The 15,285-nt window shown below is 45.4% G+C and overlaps 1 protein-coding gene across 4 annotated transcripts in view; it reads left to right on the top strand.

The window, feature by feature from the left end:
* Positions 1–15,285, top strand: part of LOC126271991 (protein MTSS 2) — a 310,108-nt gene that overhangs the window by 38,523 nt on the left and 256,300 nt on the right. For all 4 annotated transcript variants that reach the window (XM_049974469.1, XM_049974470.1, XM_049974472.1 and 1 more), the window contains exon 3: positions 7,193–7,266. In XM_049974469.1, the coding sequence (XP_049830426.1) occupies positions 7,193–7,266 (74 nt within the window). The remainder of the gene's footprint in view (positions 1–7,192; positions 7,267–15,285) is intronic.

The raw sequence follows: 15,285 nt of genomic DNA, 5'->3' as shown, positions 1-15,285 counted from the left end.
TTCTGGTCCCCCTTTTGGGCTTGACTGTCACTTTCAGAATTTTACCGAAGTGCAGGCCGTTTGGGGAAGAATGCCTTACTCCGTTTTTTAGTAACTCCTTGTGGGGCGTGGACCACATTGTTCTGAGATTTTACAAAGTACTGATTTTATCGCTCGTGTGCTATGGATGTCTTGCCGGCGGTCGGCAGCACTGTCTCTAGTGAGCTTGCTGGGCCCTGTTCACCACACAGGCGGGATCCTTATGTAGGAGCCCGCTTCACAGCCTCCTGGCGGATACTGGTGCCCCACAGCTGCGGGTTGGAAGGCAGCAGATTCTGGCAAGTTACGCAGTCTCAATCTGCCAGATGCCTACTCACCCATGTCACTCAACTCTGTTCCACAACCAACAGTTCAGATTGTTTGCATATTGCCCAAAACTGGATAGACCAGCTGAGTTCCGACTCGATATCCTATTGAAGAACCTGAAAGAGCCTCCGTCAGTCTTGGTTGCTATAACTCCCTTTAGACAGCCCCGTCGTGAGTATCCTGTCCTGTGGTACGGATGGACCGCAAGAGGGATTTTGATCCTACCCTTCTCAGAGACCTGTTTCGTTCGATATTCCACGATTATTCTAATTCGGTATGCATTTACATGTACAGATCTAAAGTCAACCACAAGGTCTGTTATGCTTCTGTAGATTTGATTGCCATATTTCAGTCTTTGCAGTACGTCAAAGGCAGGGCCGCGACGAACTTTCCGATGTGCGGCAATTCAGTGAGTTGCTTAAAAGGCATAACCCCGTGCTGTCCCAAGAATCTTTTGGTCGCAAACATTCACGACCTATTAGTTGACATCTACAGGTGTGGCAAGACCAGCGACCTTCATGTGGACACCGAGCCACAAAGGCATTCCAGGAAATGAAATCGCATACCATCTCGCTAAAGACGCGACTACAGGAGATCAACTTGACTTAGCGATACCGGACACAGACTTAAGAATACAACTTCGACACAATATTTGGGAATTGGAATGGCAAGCTACTACAATTCAGAACAATTTGAGAACGAATAAAAGGTCCACTAAGGTGTGGCATACATATTTCCAGAACTCTCGGAAAGATGCCATTGTGTTAGGCAGACGACGTACCGGCGACCCGCGGCTTACCAACGAGTTCATTCTGCGTCGGGAGGATCCTCATTGCGGCTGCGGTAGTCAACTGGTAATAGCGCTTCTTGTTGAGTGCGGTCTGCTGGTCGATCTGCGGCACGCTCTCAGCTTGCCTACCTCATTACCACAGATGCTCGTGGATGACGAGACAGCCACTACCAAAGTGTTCATTTCGTGAGGGAGAGCAATTTTACAATAAACTAAAATACCCTTCCACTTCCAATATTAGCGGTTTAGGGGGAGGAGGAGGGATGGAGGTTTCCCCCGTGGCAAGTACCCCCAATGCGATTGCAGGCTACTTTCTTCCCCCCTCACTTTGTTATGCCTCTACACCCTGTTGTGCAAGATGCTGCCTGGGTTCTCTCTGTTTTCCGTTATCTATCATGATACAGCTACTGCCACTCCTTTTTACACACATCGACTTGCTTATCTAGTTGGAGGAGCCAAATCCCCATTTTTTCGCTTTTACGTGTTTCTCTCACAAGGAGGGACTGAGGATACAGTAGTTTAAAAGGACGGAACATCATTATCGTGCGAGAATCTGTCATGTGAACCTTTGTTTACTCTTCGTTCACAAGGTGCAAAAGGTGTTAACAGGACAGGCTGAAGTTGTATTTCTTGATCTCCAGTAAGCGAAACATTTGCTTGGGACATATCAGAACAGGTGCTCTAGTTTAGTACATTGAGGACTAACAAAATGTGTAGGCTGAATTAACACGTCGCTCTTTGAGACAGTGTGAAATGTGAAAGTAGTATCCCGTGTCAGAGAACCTGATAAAATGAAATGAGCGTTTGGCGTCATTGGCCGGGAAGCCTATTGCGGGACAGGTTCAGCAGCCTTGGTGGAGGTCTTATTACATTCGACGCCACACTGGGCGATCTGTGCGCTGGATGGGGATGGAATGATGATGATGAGAGCACAATACCCAGTCCCTGAGCGGAGAAAATCCCCGACCAAGCCGGGAATCGAACCCGGGCCCTAAGGATGGCAATCCGTCACACTGACCGCTTCAGCTATCGGGGCGGACAGAGGACCTGATCGGAATTACCGTCACTATTCAACGTGCGTACTAATGATCTGGCAGACTCCGTTGCTCTGTAAGACAACTATCAGATGATGCAGCTATTTAGAGGGACTCTTAACTGTTAGAAATATTTAACGGAATCAAGAGCATGTCACTATTGTTGCAAAGACCCAGACTAACCGACCGTAAAATAAATATTCGCAGTTGTTAAATATGGCTACAGGATTTACGATCTGTGGCATCATCTACTAAAAATGGGAAAACTCGTGTTTGCAACTGACTCACATAGCAATCCGTGTAAAAAAAATCTTTCTTAGTTAACAGTTTTACCAAGGTGTGGCAGCCGTGGTAGTGCAAAGTCATCAAAAATTTGTTCACACGACTCGCCTTGAGAATTGCTGTCGGCCGAAACATCGGAACAAGAATTATCCCGGATGCATAGCTGAAAGATGACGAATAACAGCTAGCGTAATGGTTAACGAATTTGGCATAGGACCTTAAAGAACTCGGAAATGAAAATGCTTGAGTGGAAACCACTCAAATTTCTGTGTGATACATGTCAGCTACAGAGATTCCGCCTTCTTCACTCGCTAGAGTTGCTTTCGTTACCTAAACAATGTGTGATCCCAATGTGAAAAGTTTTGCTTTGTGCTTTTTTTACGATTATTGCATGTGAAGTATCTCCTACATTTCTTGCGTCGTCGTCGTCCTCCTCCTCCTCCTCCTCCTCCTCCTCCTCCTCCTCCTCCTCTCCCCCCCCCTCCTCCTCCTCCACTTTCTGGATTACTAGACTGGAGGATGTGACAGTGACACGTTTCTACACTAGTGCGTACGTTGTGTTTACATCTCTCCACAAAGTAAAATTATGACCGTAAAGAATATAAAATAACTTGCATCATTACTTATGTGATGATACATTTGACTTTCCGTACCTGCTATTATATATTTTCTTCCTAACGTTAAGGAATCAGTGTCGTATGCCATTGTTTGCCCATTACTTTTTCAAAACAACGAATTATTAGAAAGTTGAAATGAACCTGTTAAAACTATCCCATGTGCTGGAGACAATGGCGCTTCAAATGACAGTGAAGACTCTGTAGATAAGTTTCGTAAGACAAAACACTAACTCATCCTCGCGTCTGTTGTAGAACTGTGCTGAATGAAAATGAAGTTGGTGTTGGAAAGGACAAGCTGCCTATTACGCGCAAGTACAGTGTTCCACACGCTACGTATTTTAAAATTTGAGAGACTACATAATTGGTCATTAAATAATTTATCGCGGACGCCACCCGTCCTCTCAAGACGTGTTTTGAGGCAGATATAACAGGTGGCAAGTCACGCATGCATGCGTCGCTCTTGTAAAAAGGTTTAGAACATCAAACATCCACAATGAGCAGTCGAAAGTTCGGTGATTGAGAGGACACCGGCTTTTCCTTCCACCCGTGCCTTAGTGTTAGTACCACAATAATAATCTTCGATCTGCAATTCAACATGGACATTTAGTGTTTTACAATGTTGATTCGAGAACGTGTGCCATCTCCCGACCCTCCACTAGCGCCACCGCGAGGCAGCTATCCCAATGTTTCGGTTGTGACGTCAGGTGGGAGAGGTGAGACGTGATGGAAATGCCAACTGGCGGTAGGCCAGCGGCGGCAAGCGGCTTGCCCTGCCAAGGACACACGCCTAACGGCACATTGTCTGCTGCGTCGAGCCTCCTGACCCCATCCTCGTCTGCCGTTCTCGCTCTCAAAATGGGTCGAGCCACGCCGCTGCTGCGCTGGCTGCGTAGCAACGCTAACGGAATAGCTTTATAACTATCTCGCAGTCTCTAATTCTTGGCTGGTTATGGTGTATCAACTATCCTTCAGCCTCCGCGATATTGCAATGGCCGGGGGAAGGCATTGGCGATGGCCTTTTGAAGGAAATGGCCCGGCAGTCCCCTCATATCACAGATTAATTGAAGGGTCTGTCAGTCGTGCTATTACATCTTAACTCAGTGCATGTTAGATTGCGAGATAAGTAACCTGGCCACTCGAGGAGACACCCGGTCACCAATGAACTGTTCACATAGTAAACCAGTTAGTCCGAGGTTTTCCGCATTTGCTTAGGCGAATTCGTCAGCTCCCTCTTCTCTTCAGAAAGACATCACACAGAGTACCCACGATTAGATGACGTAAACGAATATCCTCCATTAAACACGTTTTAAATTTTGTAATTTCTCATACAGTTGACAATTATTGAACTGTTGTTGTTGTTGTTGTTGTTGTGGTCCTCAGTCCTGAGACTGGTTTGATGCAGCTCTCCATGCTACTCTATCCTGTGCAAGCTTCATCTCCCAGTACCTACTGCAACCTACATCCTTCTGAATCTGCTTAGTGTACTCATCTCTCGGTCTCCCTCTACGATTTTTACCCTCCACGCTGCCCTCCAATACTAAATTTGTGATCCCTTGATGCCTCAAAACATGTCCTACCAACCGATCCCTTCTTCTAGTCAAGTTGTGCCATAAACTTCTCTTCTCCCCAATCCTATTCAATACCTCCTCATTAGTTACGTGATCTATCCACCTTATCTTCAGTATTCTTCTGTAGCACCACATTTCGAAAGCTTCTATTCTCTTCTTGTCCAAACTAGTTATCGTCCATGTTTCACTTCCATACATGGCTACACTCCAAACAAATATTTTCAGAAATGACTTCCTGACACTTAAATCTATATTCGATGTTAACAAATTTCTCTTCATCAGTAACGCTTTCCTTGCCATTGCCAGTCTACATTTTATATCCTCCCTACTTCGACCATCATCAGTTATTTTACTTCCTAAATAGCAAAACTATTGAACTATTGAACAAAATTATTGAACTATATTAAAAAAATTAGGTAGAAACTACGGCTTGTACACACTTCATTCAACATGTAACCGTCACTACAGATATTCAGATTTAGGCAATAATATATTCGATATGCCTGCCACCATTCGCGGTGATGTGGCGGCAGGATCCACTGAAGTTTGTGAACATCGAAGCTGTCGATGTCCTCCTGAATGTCTGTTTTCACCTCAGCTATGGTTTTCGGCTTATTGCTGTACACCTTGTCTTTAATACAGCCCCACAAAAAGGAGTCGCAGGTGTTCAGATCAGGAGAGTATGGCGGCCAGTCGAGGCCCATGCCAGTGGCCTCTGGGTACCCCAGAGCCAGAGTGCGGTTCCCAAAGTGCTCTTCCAGGACATCAGACACTCTCCTGCTTCGATGGGGTCGAGCTCCGTCTTGCAAGAACCACATCTTGTCGAAACCAGGGTCACTTCGGATCTTCCAAAACCTTCATGTACCGTTCGGTAATGACCGTTGCCATCGAGGAATATCGCACAGATTATTCCGTGACTACACATTGCACACCACATAATCGCCCGTTGAGGGTGAAGAGACTTTTAGATCGAGAAATGCGTATTCTCAGTCCCCCAAATGCGCCTGTTTTGCTTATTGACGGACCCATGCAAACGAAAGTGGGCTTCGTCGTTCAGCCAAACCATATAGCGCTTACTAACTCCCATTGTGCCCTGTAGCCAACCGTGCAATTCGAACGTCCTAACGCAAACCGTTTAGAAATGACAATTTTATTTGATGTAGTTAAAAAAACTGTCGCTCTCTGTAAATTATACGTGGTAGGTGGGTATGACATTCCAGCATGTATATCAGCCGCCTAGCAGGTCGCGAATTGATCGATTGTCGGTTATCAATTAATTAAGGCGTGTGTGCAATTCTAAAATCTTGTTTTAAGGAGACCGCGTGCCATAGATGACGCAGGAAAAGAAAGCCCCGACGTTTAACGACGTGGCAGTAAAATAGCGCAGGCGGCAACTATTGAAACGGAAAACTTAATCTTCAGCACGGAGAAAGTGTTAAGACTTTTATCTGTAACGAGAGTAATGTCACCAGCAGCAACTGCAGCTCTTTCGGTCGACAGAAGCGTGCGTGACTTACTCAATTCTAGGCAAGATTGTCTCTAAAAGTTTTAAAGTGGATATAACTGGTAGGGGCCTGTTCTACGAATAAGAGTTCGTCTGAATAACCTTCGCAGGTATTACAAAAAAAGTTCGTGTCAGAAAGGGGTAACACATAAAATACTTTCTATTTAATATCTACGTCGCAAGCCCAAATCTTAAGAATGTGATTTTTTTTGTGATACGTAAACAACGTGACAGTAGTATTGTCCCTCAAATTAACAAAGTAACACCCTCCCATAGATTTCAGTACCAGTCTCACGCCGCACATGAGCTGACCAGAAGTGATTCTTTGTGTTGATTGTAACTGCACGTGAACGGTGTGTTACATTTAGTGCCCTGGAATAGCGTGATTTCATTTGTTCTGGAATCCGCTAAATTTCGGTTGCACTATACATCATGTAAATTTAAAGCCTGTAACTTCAACTAAGTATTCAGGGATTAAAATTACGAATACTTTAACTGGAACGATCGCATAAATAATGTTGTCGGAAAAGCAAACCAGGGACTGCGATTTATTGCGGAACATGTAAAAAATGCAATAGAATTACGAAGAAGACTGCTTTCACTACGTTTGTCATTCTCTTCTGGAGTACTGCTAGGATACGCGAATGGCGTTTTTCGCTGCGGCAGGGTTTCGTCATGGAAATTATAACGACTAACTTCCTCCTCAGTGTGTGAATATTTTATAGGCACCCACGTACATAGGGAGTAATAAGATGATGATAAAATAAGAGAAATCAGTTCGCACGGAAATGTTTAAGCGCGCTGGTACAGAGCGTTAAGGTAGAGTAATAGCTTGAAGGTGGTTCGACAAACCCTCAGCCAGGCACTTAATTGTGAATTGCTGAGTAACCATGTAGACATAAATGTTTCAGTTATTTATAGCCTATCATCTAGAGTTGTAATGTGGGCTGCATTTTATGCCTTTCTGTTCCATTTCTACAGTAACTTTAGGTCAAGTGATCATGGCGGTGTGGAAACAGCAGCATGTGTATTACAATGATTTTTTGTTGCAGGGCAACAATCCAGGCGATCGCCGCTTATCTGGATGCCTTCCAAAAGATTGCAGACGCCGCCACTAACACCAGAGGTAAGTTGGCCCACGTGCTATTTGTGCAGTTTGATTGGCTGTTGTCTCTAAACACACACAGATGATTGAATATTCGGCACTTCAACAGCAAATTTGTAGTTCATTTCTCCATTGATCGTATTATGACAGGTGTAGGAGGGTTATTCTTCCGTAGCAGCCTTGTTACACTTCACAGAGGTCCATAAAGCCCTCTAGAACTTTGTGACGGCACCAGCACACTGTTTATTCCCCTCAATCTCGGTTTCAAGGCGCGTTGCTGGGCGTTAATTCAACCAATAAGCAAAGTTCTACGCACACCCTCGTTGATTAAAGAGTGTCTGTTGTGGTAAAGCCGTATTACGTTGTCCCCGCTTTGCCACTTCTCAGTGGTGGTCGGGTCTCGCCGCCGCCGCGATGGCGCCGCCAAATAGAGCGGACGTGATGAAGGAGCTGCCGCCTCTCATTTGGCGCGCTCGCCGCCGCCGCCGCCACCTCCACCCAGGATTGGACGGATTCCACCGCCGTCACGACGAAGGGTTCTCAAAGTTCGTCGTCTTTCGTAGTAATGCCGCCGCCGTAATCTGCAGTGAATGGCGGCAATCAGGCGGGCCCTAGAGTCCCGTGGTTCCAACGTAATTTCGCGTACCGTTTCCGCTCTGGATGCGTTACCGAAACGTTGGAAGAATGTCACTCTTAGAGGTGTAGGGTTTTAATGAGTTGAAGTAAGTTTGTGTAATTCCGTATTTTAGTTAGCGGAGCGACCCAGCTTTCTTATTTATTTGCAAAAATGATCAGAAGGCTGTGCTGACAAATACTAGTTGGTCAGAAGTCATTCTTCTGCGAAGTAACTTTCTCCTTCCTCCGATACAGCCAGAAGGCACAAGGCGGGACGTGACTTGAATGCCCATGTACGATGAGGTGGCGAAACTCGCGGGGTACCTCCTAATATCGTGTCTGAGCTCCTTTGGGTCGACGTGACACGGACTCAGGTCGTTGGAAGTTCACTGTAGAATATTGAGCCATGCCGCCTCTATAGCCGTCCTCCATTACGAAAGTGTTTCCGGTGCAGCATTTTGTTCACGAACTGACCTCTCGATTATGTCCCATAATTTTTTCGATGAGGTTCATGTCGGGCGCTCTGGATGGCAAAATAGTTTGCTCGAATTCCCTAGAATGTTCTTCAAATCAATCGCGAAAAGCAGTGGCCTGCTGACATGACATCGTTGTTTGATAACGTGAAGTCTATGGACGGGTGCAAATGCTCTCCAGTTAGCCGAACATAACCATTTTCGTCTCCTCAGTGTAGAATGCGTGCAGTACGTGACTGTCATATAGAGCAATTGGATCTCCCCTATTGCAGTCAGTACAGCCATCGTTGAGGCTGAAAATGGTTGCTACAGCTCTTTTCCAGTCAACTAGAAAACAGTACGTATTGGCGATTTAAAGTTCTTTGCTCCGGAATGTCATAAGCAAGCAACGTAGGCAATGTGAATCGTGAGCAGTGTGCAGTGTCGCAATTGGCGCTACCGGTTGACATAATCAATGATAAATCAGTGAAGTTGGCAGTATAACTGCATGTAAAAGATGGAAAGAAAGCGTAAAATTGGCGTCTGTGCATTGCCGACTCCTACGCAAGAGTTGTCGTTAGACACAACTGGTCGAGATTATTTATAGCTGTTTCGGGGTAAAGCGTTGTAGGGTCACGCTGGAAATCGTGGTGTAGCAGCCTTATTAAGGGAACTAAAATCTCATAAACTGTCTGTCGCAAGGTTCGCTTGTTTAAACTAATGAACGGAACGGTCTGCAAAATGTTGTGTACGACCTGTTTAATCTTCGAAAATCTGTACTCAGGTCAATGTGATTCGTAATGGGGGCGGTTTGGAGGATAGGAAAAAGAGTGTAAGGCTTTGTATTGTTGTGTTAAGAGATTTGGGAATATCTAATGTGGACGTTGTACAACGATCCAAGGAGAAAAGAGTGGTTGGACGCACATCTTGACTCGTTGCTTATGACTGCAGATGAAGGATGATTAAAGGAACGAATCATTGGGGCAGGTCTCGATATCAGTATGGCATATGGTTTACGTAAGATGCAACAGTTACTTTCAAATGAAAGGAGGGAGGGGGGAATACACACTCCTGGAAACTGAAATACGAATACCGTGAATTCATTGTCCCAGGAAGGGGAAACTTTATTGACACATTCCTGGGGTCAGTTACATCACATGATCACATAGACACAGGCAACAGAGCATGCACAATGTCGGCACTAGTACAGTGTATATCCACCTTTCGCAGCAATGCAGGCTGCTATTCTCCCATGGAGACGATCGTAGAAATGCTGGATGTAGTCCTGTGGAACGGCTTGCCATGCCATTTCCACCTGGCGCCTCAGTTGGACCAGCGTTCGTGCTGGACGTGCAGACCGCGTGAGACGACGCTTCATCCAGTCCAAAACATGCTCGATGGGGGACAGATCAGGAGATCTTGCTGGCCAGGGTAGTTGACTTACACCTTCTAGAGCACGTTAGGTGGCACGGGATACATGCGGACGTGCATTGTCCTGTTGGAACAGCAAGTTCCCTTGCCGGTCTAGAACGATGGGTTCGATGACGGTTTGGATGTACCGTGCACTATTCAGTGTCCCCTCGACGATCACCAGAGGTGTACGGCCAGTGTAGGAGATCGCTCCCCACACCATGATGCCGGGTGTTGGCCCTGTGTGCCTCGGTCGTATGCAGTCCTGATTGTGGCGCTCACCTGCACGGCGCCAAACACGCATACGACCATCATTGGCACCAAGGCAGAAGCGACTCTCATCGCTGAAGACGACACGTCTCCATTCGTCCCTCCATTCACGCCTGTCGCGACACCACTGGAGGCGGGCTGCACGATGTTGGGGCGTGAGCGGAAGACGGCCTAACGGTGTGCGGGACCGTAGCCCAGCTTCATGGAGACGGTTGCGAATGGTCCTCGCCGATACCCCAGGAGCAACAGTGTCCCTAATTTGCTGGGAAGTGGCGGTGCGGTCCCCTACGGCACTGCGTAGGATCCTACGGTCTTGGCGTGCATCCGTGCGTCACTGCGGTCCGGTCCCAGGTCGACGGGCACGTGCACCTTCCGCCGACCACTGGCGACAACATCGATGTACTGTGGAGACCTCACGCCCCACGTGTTGAGCAATTCGGCGGGACGTCCACCCGGCCTCCCGCATGCCCACTATACGCCCTCGCTCAAATTCCGTCAACTGCACATACGGTTCACGTCCATGCTGTCGCGGCATGCTACCAGTGTTAAAGACTGCGATGGAGCTCCGTATGCCACGGCAAACTGGCTGACACTGACGGCGGCGGTGCACAAATGCTGTGCAGCTAGCGCCATTCGACGGCCAACACCGCGGTTCCTGGTGTGTCCGCTGTGCCGTGCGTGTGATCATTGCTTGTACAGCCCTCTCGCAGTGTCCGGAGCAAGTATGGTGGGTCTGACACACCGGTGTCAATGTGTTTTTTTCCATTTCCAGGAGTGTAGTAATACACGACTGGATAATTGCACGAAACTAATTCACCGAAACTTCATGGATTCCAGTGCGAGTCAAGAGAAAAATTGAATATAAAGCGACAAAAAATATTTTCATGGGGTTCAAGGAATACCAAAATAAATTACCGCACGTTTCGAATCTCCTTGCCATATGATGTCTTCTCCACAGACCTGAGTGGGTACTTGTAATGCTGACTGTGGTAATGTTGCACCACTACTAATACGTCAATAACAAGTAATAATGCGTACTGGATGGAAAGTGTCGGACATAAAGTAATATTGTTCCATTAAGTTTCGGGTGTGCAGCTGCAAGAAATCTCCTAATATTTCGGCTGTATAACGTTCAGCCATCTTCAGAGTGAGCCGCAAGACTGCCGCTCCAGTGCTCGCTTCGTCCCTTTATACTGTTGTACCGCGCGACTACATCATCGTTTTGGGACTCGATAGTGAAGGAGGCAATATAATATTGCTCGCATTTCGAAAGTAATTTCCTGTGCCTAACAGTATCGCACAATGTCTGCGTGGACATGGTCGCTGAATGTACATAGTACAAAAGAAAGCACACTACAAATCTCGGGAATGGAATAGTGGTGCCAAATATAAAGTAAAAGTACACATCTTGTGGCCCGCCTTTCAACAGATGTTGTGGTTTTAAATTATTTGTGTTTCAGCATCCAACACGTAAATGTGTAACAGTACTGAAGACACTGGATTTCAAGAAGTACGATAAATAGTCCCTTTCGTAAAGCACATGTTCATCCCCCGACGAACACGGAGTTTTTTTTGCTTGTTTTGTATGAATTTGTTCGATGTTTGAATAACAACTCATGGAAATATCAGTGTTGTGAGTACCCTGGAGTGTTTGATTCAAGAAAAATACTTAAATTGTGCGCTATCAGATGACAAATCTGGCGGTCAGTCCATACTATTGTTCATCTCGTGATATTTACATCTAAACTTTAATTTCGTATATTTTTGTGTAGATACTGTGGAAAATGTAGCCATGTATGGAAGTGAAACATGGACAATAAATAGTTTGGACAAGAAGATAATTGCTTTCGAAATGTGGTGCTACAGAAAAATGTTTAAGATCGGGTGGGTAGATCACATTACTAATGAGGTATTGAATAGAATTGTGGAGAAGACGAGTTTGTGGCACAACTTGAAGGGACCGGTTGGTAGGACATGTCCTGAGGCATCAAGGGATCACAAATTTAGCGTTGGAGGGCAGCGTGGAGGGTAAAAATCGTAGAGGGAGACCAAGAGATGACTACACTAAGCAGATTCAGAAGGATGTAGGTTGCAGTAGGTACTGGGAGATAGAGCTTGGACAGGGTAGATTAGCATGGAGAGCTGCATCAAACCAGTCTCAGGACTGAAGACGACAACAACAACAAAAAACTGTGGAAAAGAGAAATATCTTAGAATAATTGCTATCTTGCCATCGTGAGTTTGTAAAATAGTTTATAATCGAAAACCCGTCTCGCCTTTTTTCCCCCCACATTCACATGAATATAGTACTGCGTCAGTTGCGACTCTGGCTGGTAAAGTGATTGATAATATCTAGCAGGAGGATTAGAATTAAAGGCATGTCACGGGAAGTGCAACGGATGGGACGCCATTGGTGGAGCCGATACGAATCCGGACGCTATGGTGGCTGGGAGCGGCCGCTGAGGCAATCTTATCTCGCTGTGTGCCACGCCCAAACGTCCGCGTCCTATCTGCAGAGCGCTCTGCTTTCCGTGCCGAGAGCTGTCAAGAGAGATCTTTCGGCGGCTGCGATGAAAGAGGCGGACAGGATTCACATAGATATCGATGCCGGGCGAAGCTCGTTGGAGTATGTCTCAGAAAACAAGCACGTTTCAGAGTAATACCAGTCGATCCCTTGAGTTAATCTTGGGCGCTATTTCAGTATCGACATGCAACCTGTAGCCGCCATTTCTATCACGGACCAGTCAGATAAGCTCGCAAAAATGAGGAATTTGGTGTTCATTCCTGCTAAATTTGTTGAAGTTCTTATCAGCGCCCGCTAGTAGTGCGTAACGCCTGATTGTTCGCAGTAATTATTGTGCTAAATGTGGAGGACGTGCAGATTGGGCTCCACCACTTTGTTTTGATTTCAGGATGCTTCCAGTGGCGAATGTTAAATCAGGGAAGTATTTTAGTCAGAAGTGGAATGCGGTGTCTTAGACATTCATAGACTCTCATCCCCAGAACTCAGGTGGAAGCAAGAAGCAATTCAAAGAAAACAGCTCTCGGTCACTAATTTTTAACGAATTAACCGGGTTTCAACACTGCTAGGAGTGCCTTCCTCAGAATTTAAATCAAAGAATTGTCTAGAACAGTCACAGAATTATGACTAAAAACGTATGATACAGAGTATAAGTACGGAACCATCGTGAAAGACTGGCAGTACTTATGTCATTTATAAAATAATAAATATGCCAAAAGGGCATTAGTCACAAAGATAAAAAACTGATGGCGGGCCACTAAGGGCTGCTCTCTCGTTACTTGCGTGGTGCAGGTTGCAAACGGACGTACCTGCACAACGCAAGTAACGAGCAGCCCTTAGTGGCTGGCCATCAGTTTTTTTATCTTCCCTATTTCACCTCGTGTGTTTTGAAAGAGTGAGTTACTGACATTGCCCCTTATTCAGAAGCCTAAGACGAACTTTATTAGAAGCATTTGGACGAAGACGTATGTGCTGGCAGTTGTTGCTATTTTTAATGGCGGGGTCGTTAACGTCAGAGTGAATTCTTTTTACAGCTATTTTTAGCTATGTTGCTAACCAAATCACTTAGAAATACATGAAGGAAGGTAACATCCAGGTGATTCCTCTTACTCACAAGTTTGGGACCTTTGAAAATAACACGACAGACTTCTTGTTGTATCCAGTCTTAATCATAGGTTGTACGTAATGATCTCATTGCAAACAGAAATTCTGCAGCCTAATCACATTTAATTCCCTTGGTCACGTAACATGTTGCTTATGCGTCATGTGAGGAATGTCCTGGATCAACGGATTCCCCATTACGCACGTCCAGTAGCAAATAATACTGAACTTCGAACATAAGTAGAAGCTACCTTAAATGTTATTCGTCATGGACACATCGAAAGTCTTGCTGTATGCTGCTATATGTGGAGGTTCTTATCGCAGTATGTGTGGCTGCTTCAGCGATTGTAGAGTTTGAACACGTAATAATCCTACATGATTCAGAAACATGATGTAACTGTTCAGACGTTGACCAGTAAACACTCCCCCTTGTCCTCATCTACACGATTCTTTAAAGCATAAAAGAATATTCGTATAAAACAGCGTCAGACGCATGATTTCTTTAGAGATGAGTTAAATATTCGGCTTAGAGTATGGAAACAAGAAAAAGCCTAACGTTGCGTCAGTTTATTCGAAGTCACTAAACGCTTTCATTCTCGGTATGAATGTACTCTGCATAATTTGTGCTTCAGTGTGTGTGTGTGTGTGTGTGTGTGTGTGTGTGTGTGTGTGTGTGTGTGTATGTGTGTGTGTGTTACGTGCACGTACACTCAAAGTTCAAATAGTCTTCATTTGTTACGGCCTTTGACAATGTCGGTAACCCTCTTGTCATTGAGTTCACCGCTCTTCCATAGGTACCGCAAAGCAGCGCTCGTCATCCACAGCCAATCATGTTTCTCGCGTTTTGTTGCGGGTTTTGCCGCCACGTGACCAAATGTCAGCACCATCTGCACATACAGATAAGACGGTGTGCTCAGTGGATTTCTTTCACTCATTTACGCTACACGGTGTTAACATAGGACACGACCGCCTTTGCCTACTGTAAGAAACCATAATGCAATATGGTAATCTAATGTACATCACGTTACACTAAAAGATGTACAGGATCTAAAGGGGTATAAGTGCAGAGATTTTTTATGTGGGGTACCTTATTGTGTAAACAGATCAGTGTGTTGATTTTTTTTCCCCTCTGCGTGGAACACTTTCCACAAGCTGGTCACACTGTTACAACCAGATGTTTTCTGCACAGCCGTAACTCTGCCCTAAGTAGACTACGCCTGTCAGTATAGACTAACCGCTTTGCATCCTCATCTCGACACCTGACCTGGTGGCCAGGGTAAAATAAGCATTATGGCTTGCTCTTGCCACATATACTAGGAGTTACTAACGACCCTAAAAACATCAGTCATGTAATAGTTATAATTATTAGTCCTCGAATAAACTAAATAGGGAGTACAACGCTCTAGTCACCAATGGAAATATGTATACTTCTATCCATTACACCCTGTATACTCAGTTACTTTAATACTTGACTTACTGTGTTAACTATTAACGTAACGTTGTACCTCGCACTGAGAACATAGACAGCATTTTAAATTCGGGCATTACTTTTATGGAACATTAAAAACTAAATATTTATTACTTGCGGAAGGCATTACATAAGCGACGTGCACCGTTTTAGCCGTTTAGTGATGTAGATGGTAGCGAAATATAGGAAATAGAAAAGAAACT

Source organism: Schistocerca gregaria, chromosome 5 (genome assembly GCF_023897955.1).
Source record: "Schistocerca gregaria isolate iqSchGreg1 chromosome 5, iqSchGreg1.2, whole genome shotgun sequence".
Taxonomy (NCBI): domain Eukaryota; kingdom Metazoa; phylum Arthropoda; class Insecta; order Orthoptera; family Acrididae; genus Schistocerca; species Schistocerca gregaria.
The sequence above is the reverse complement of the archived record's forward strand: the minus strand, read 5'-3'. Positions and strand labels throughout refer to the sequence as shown.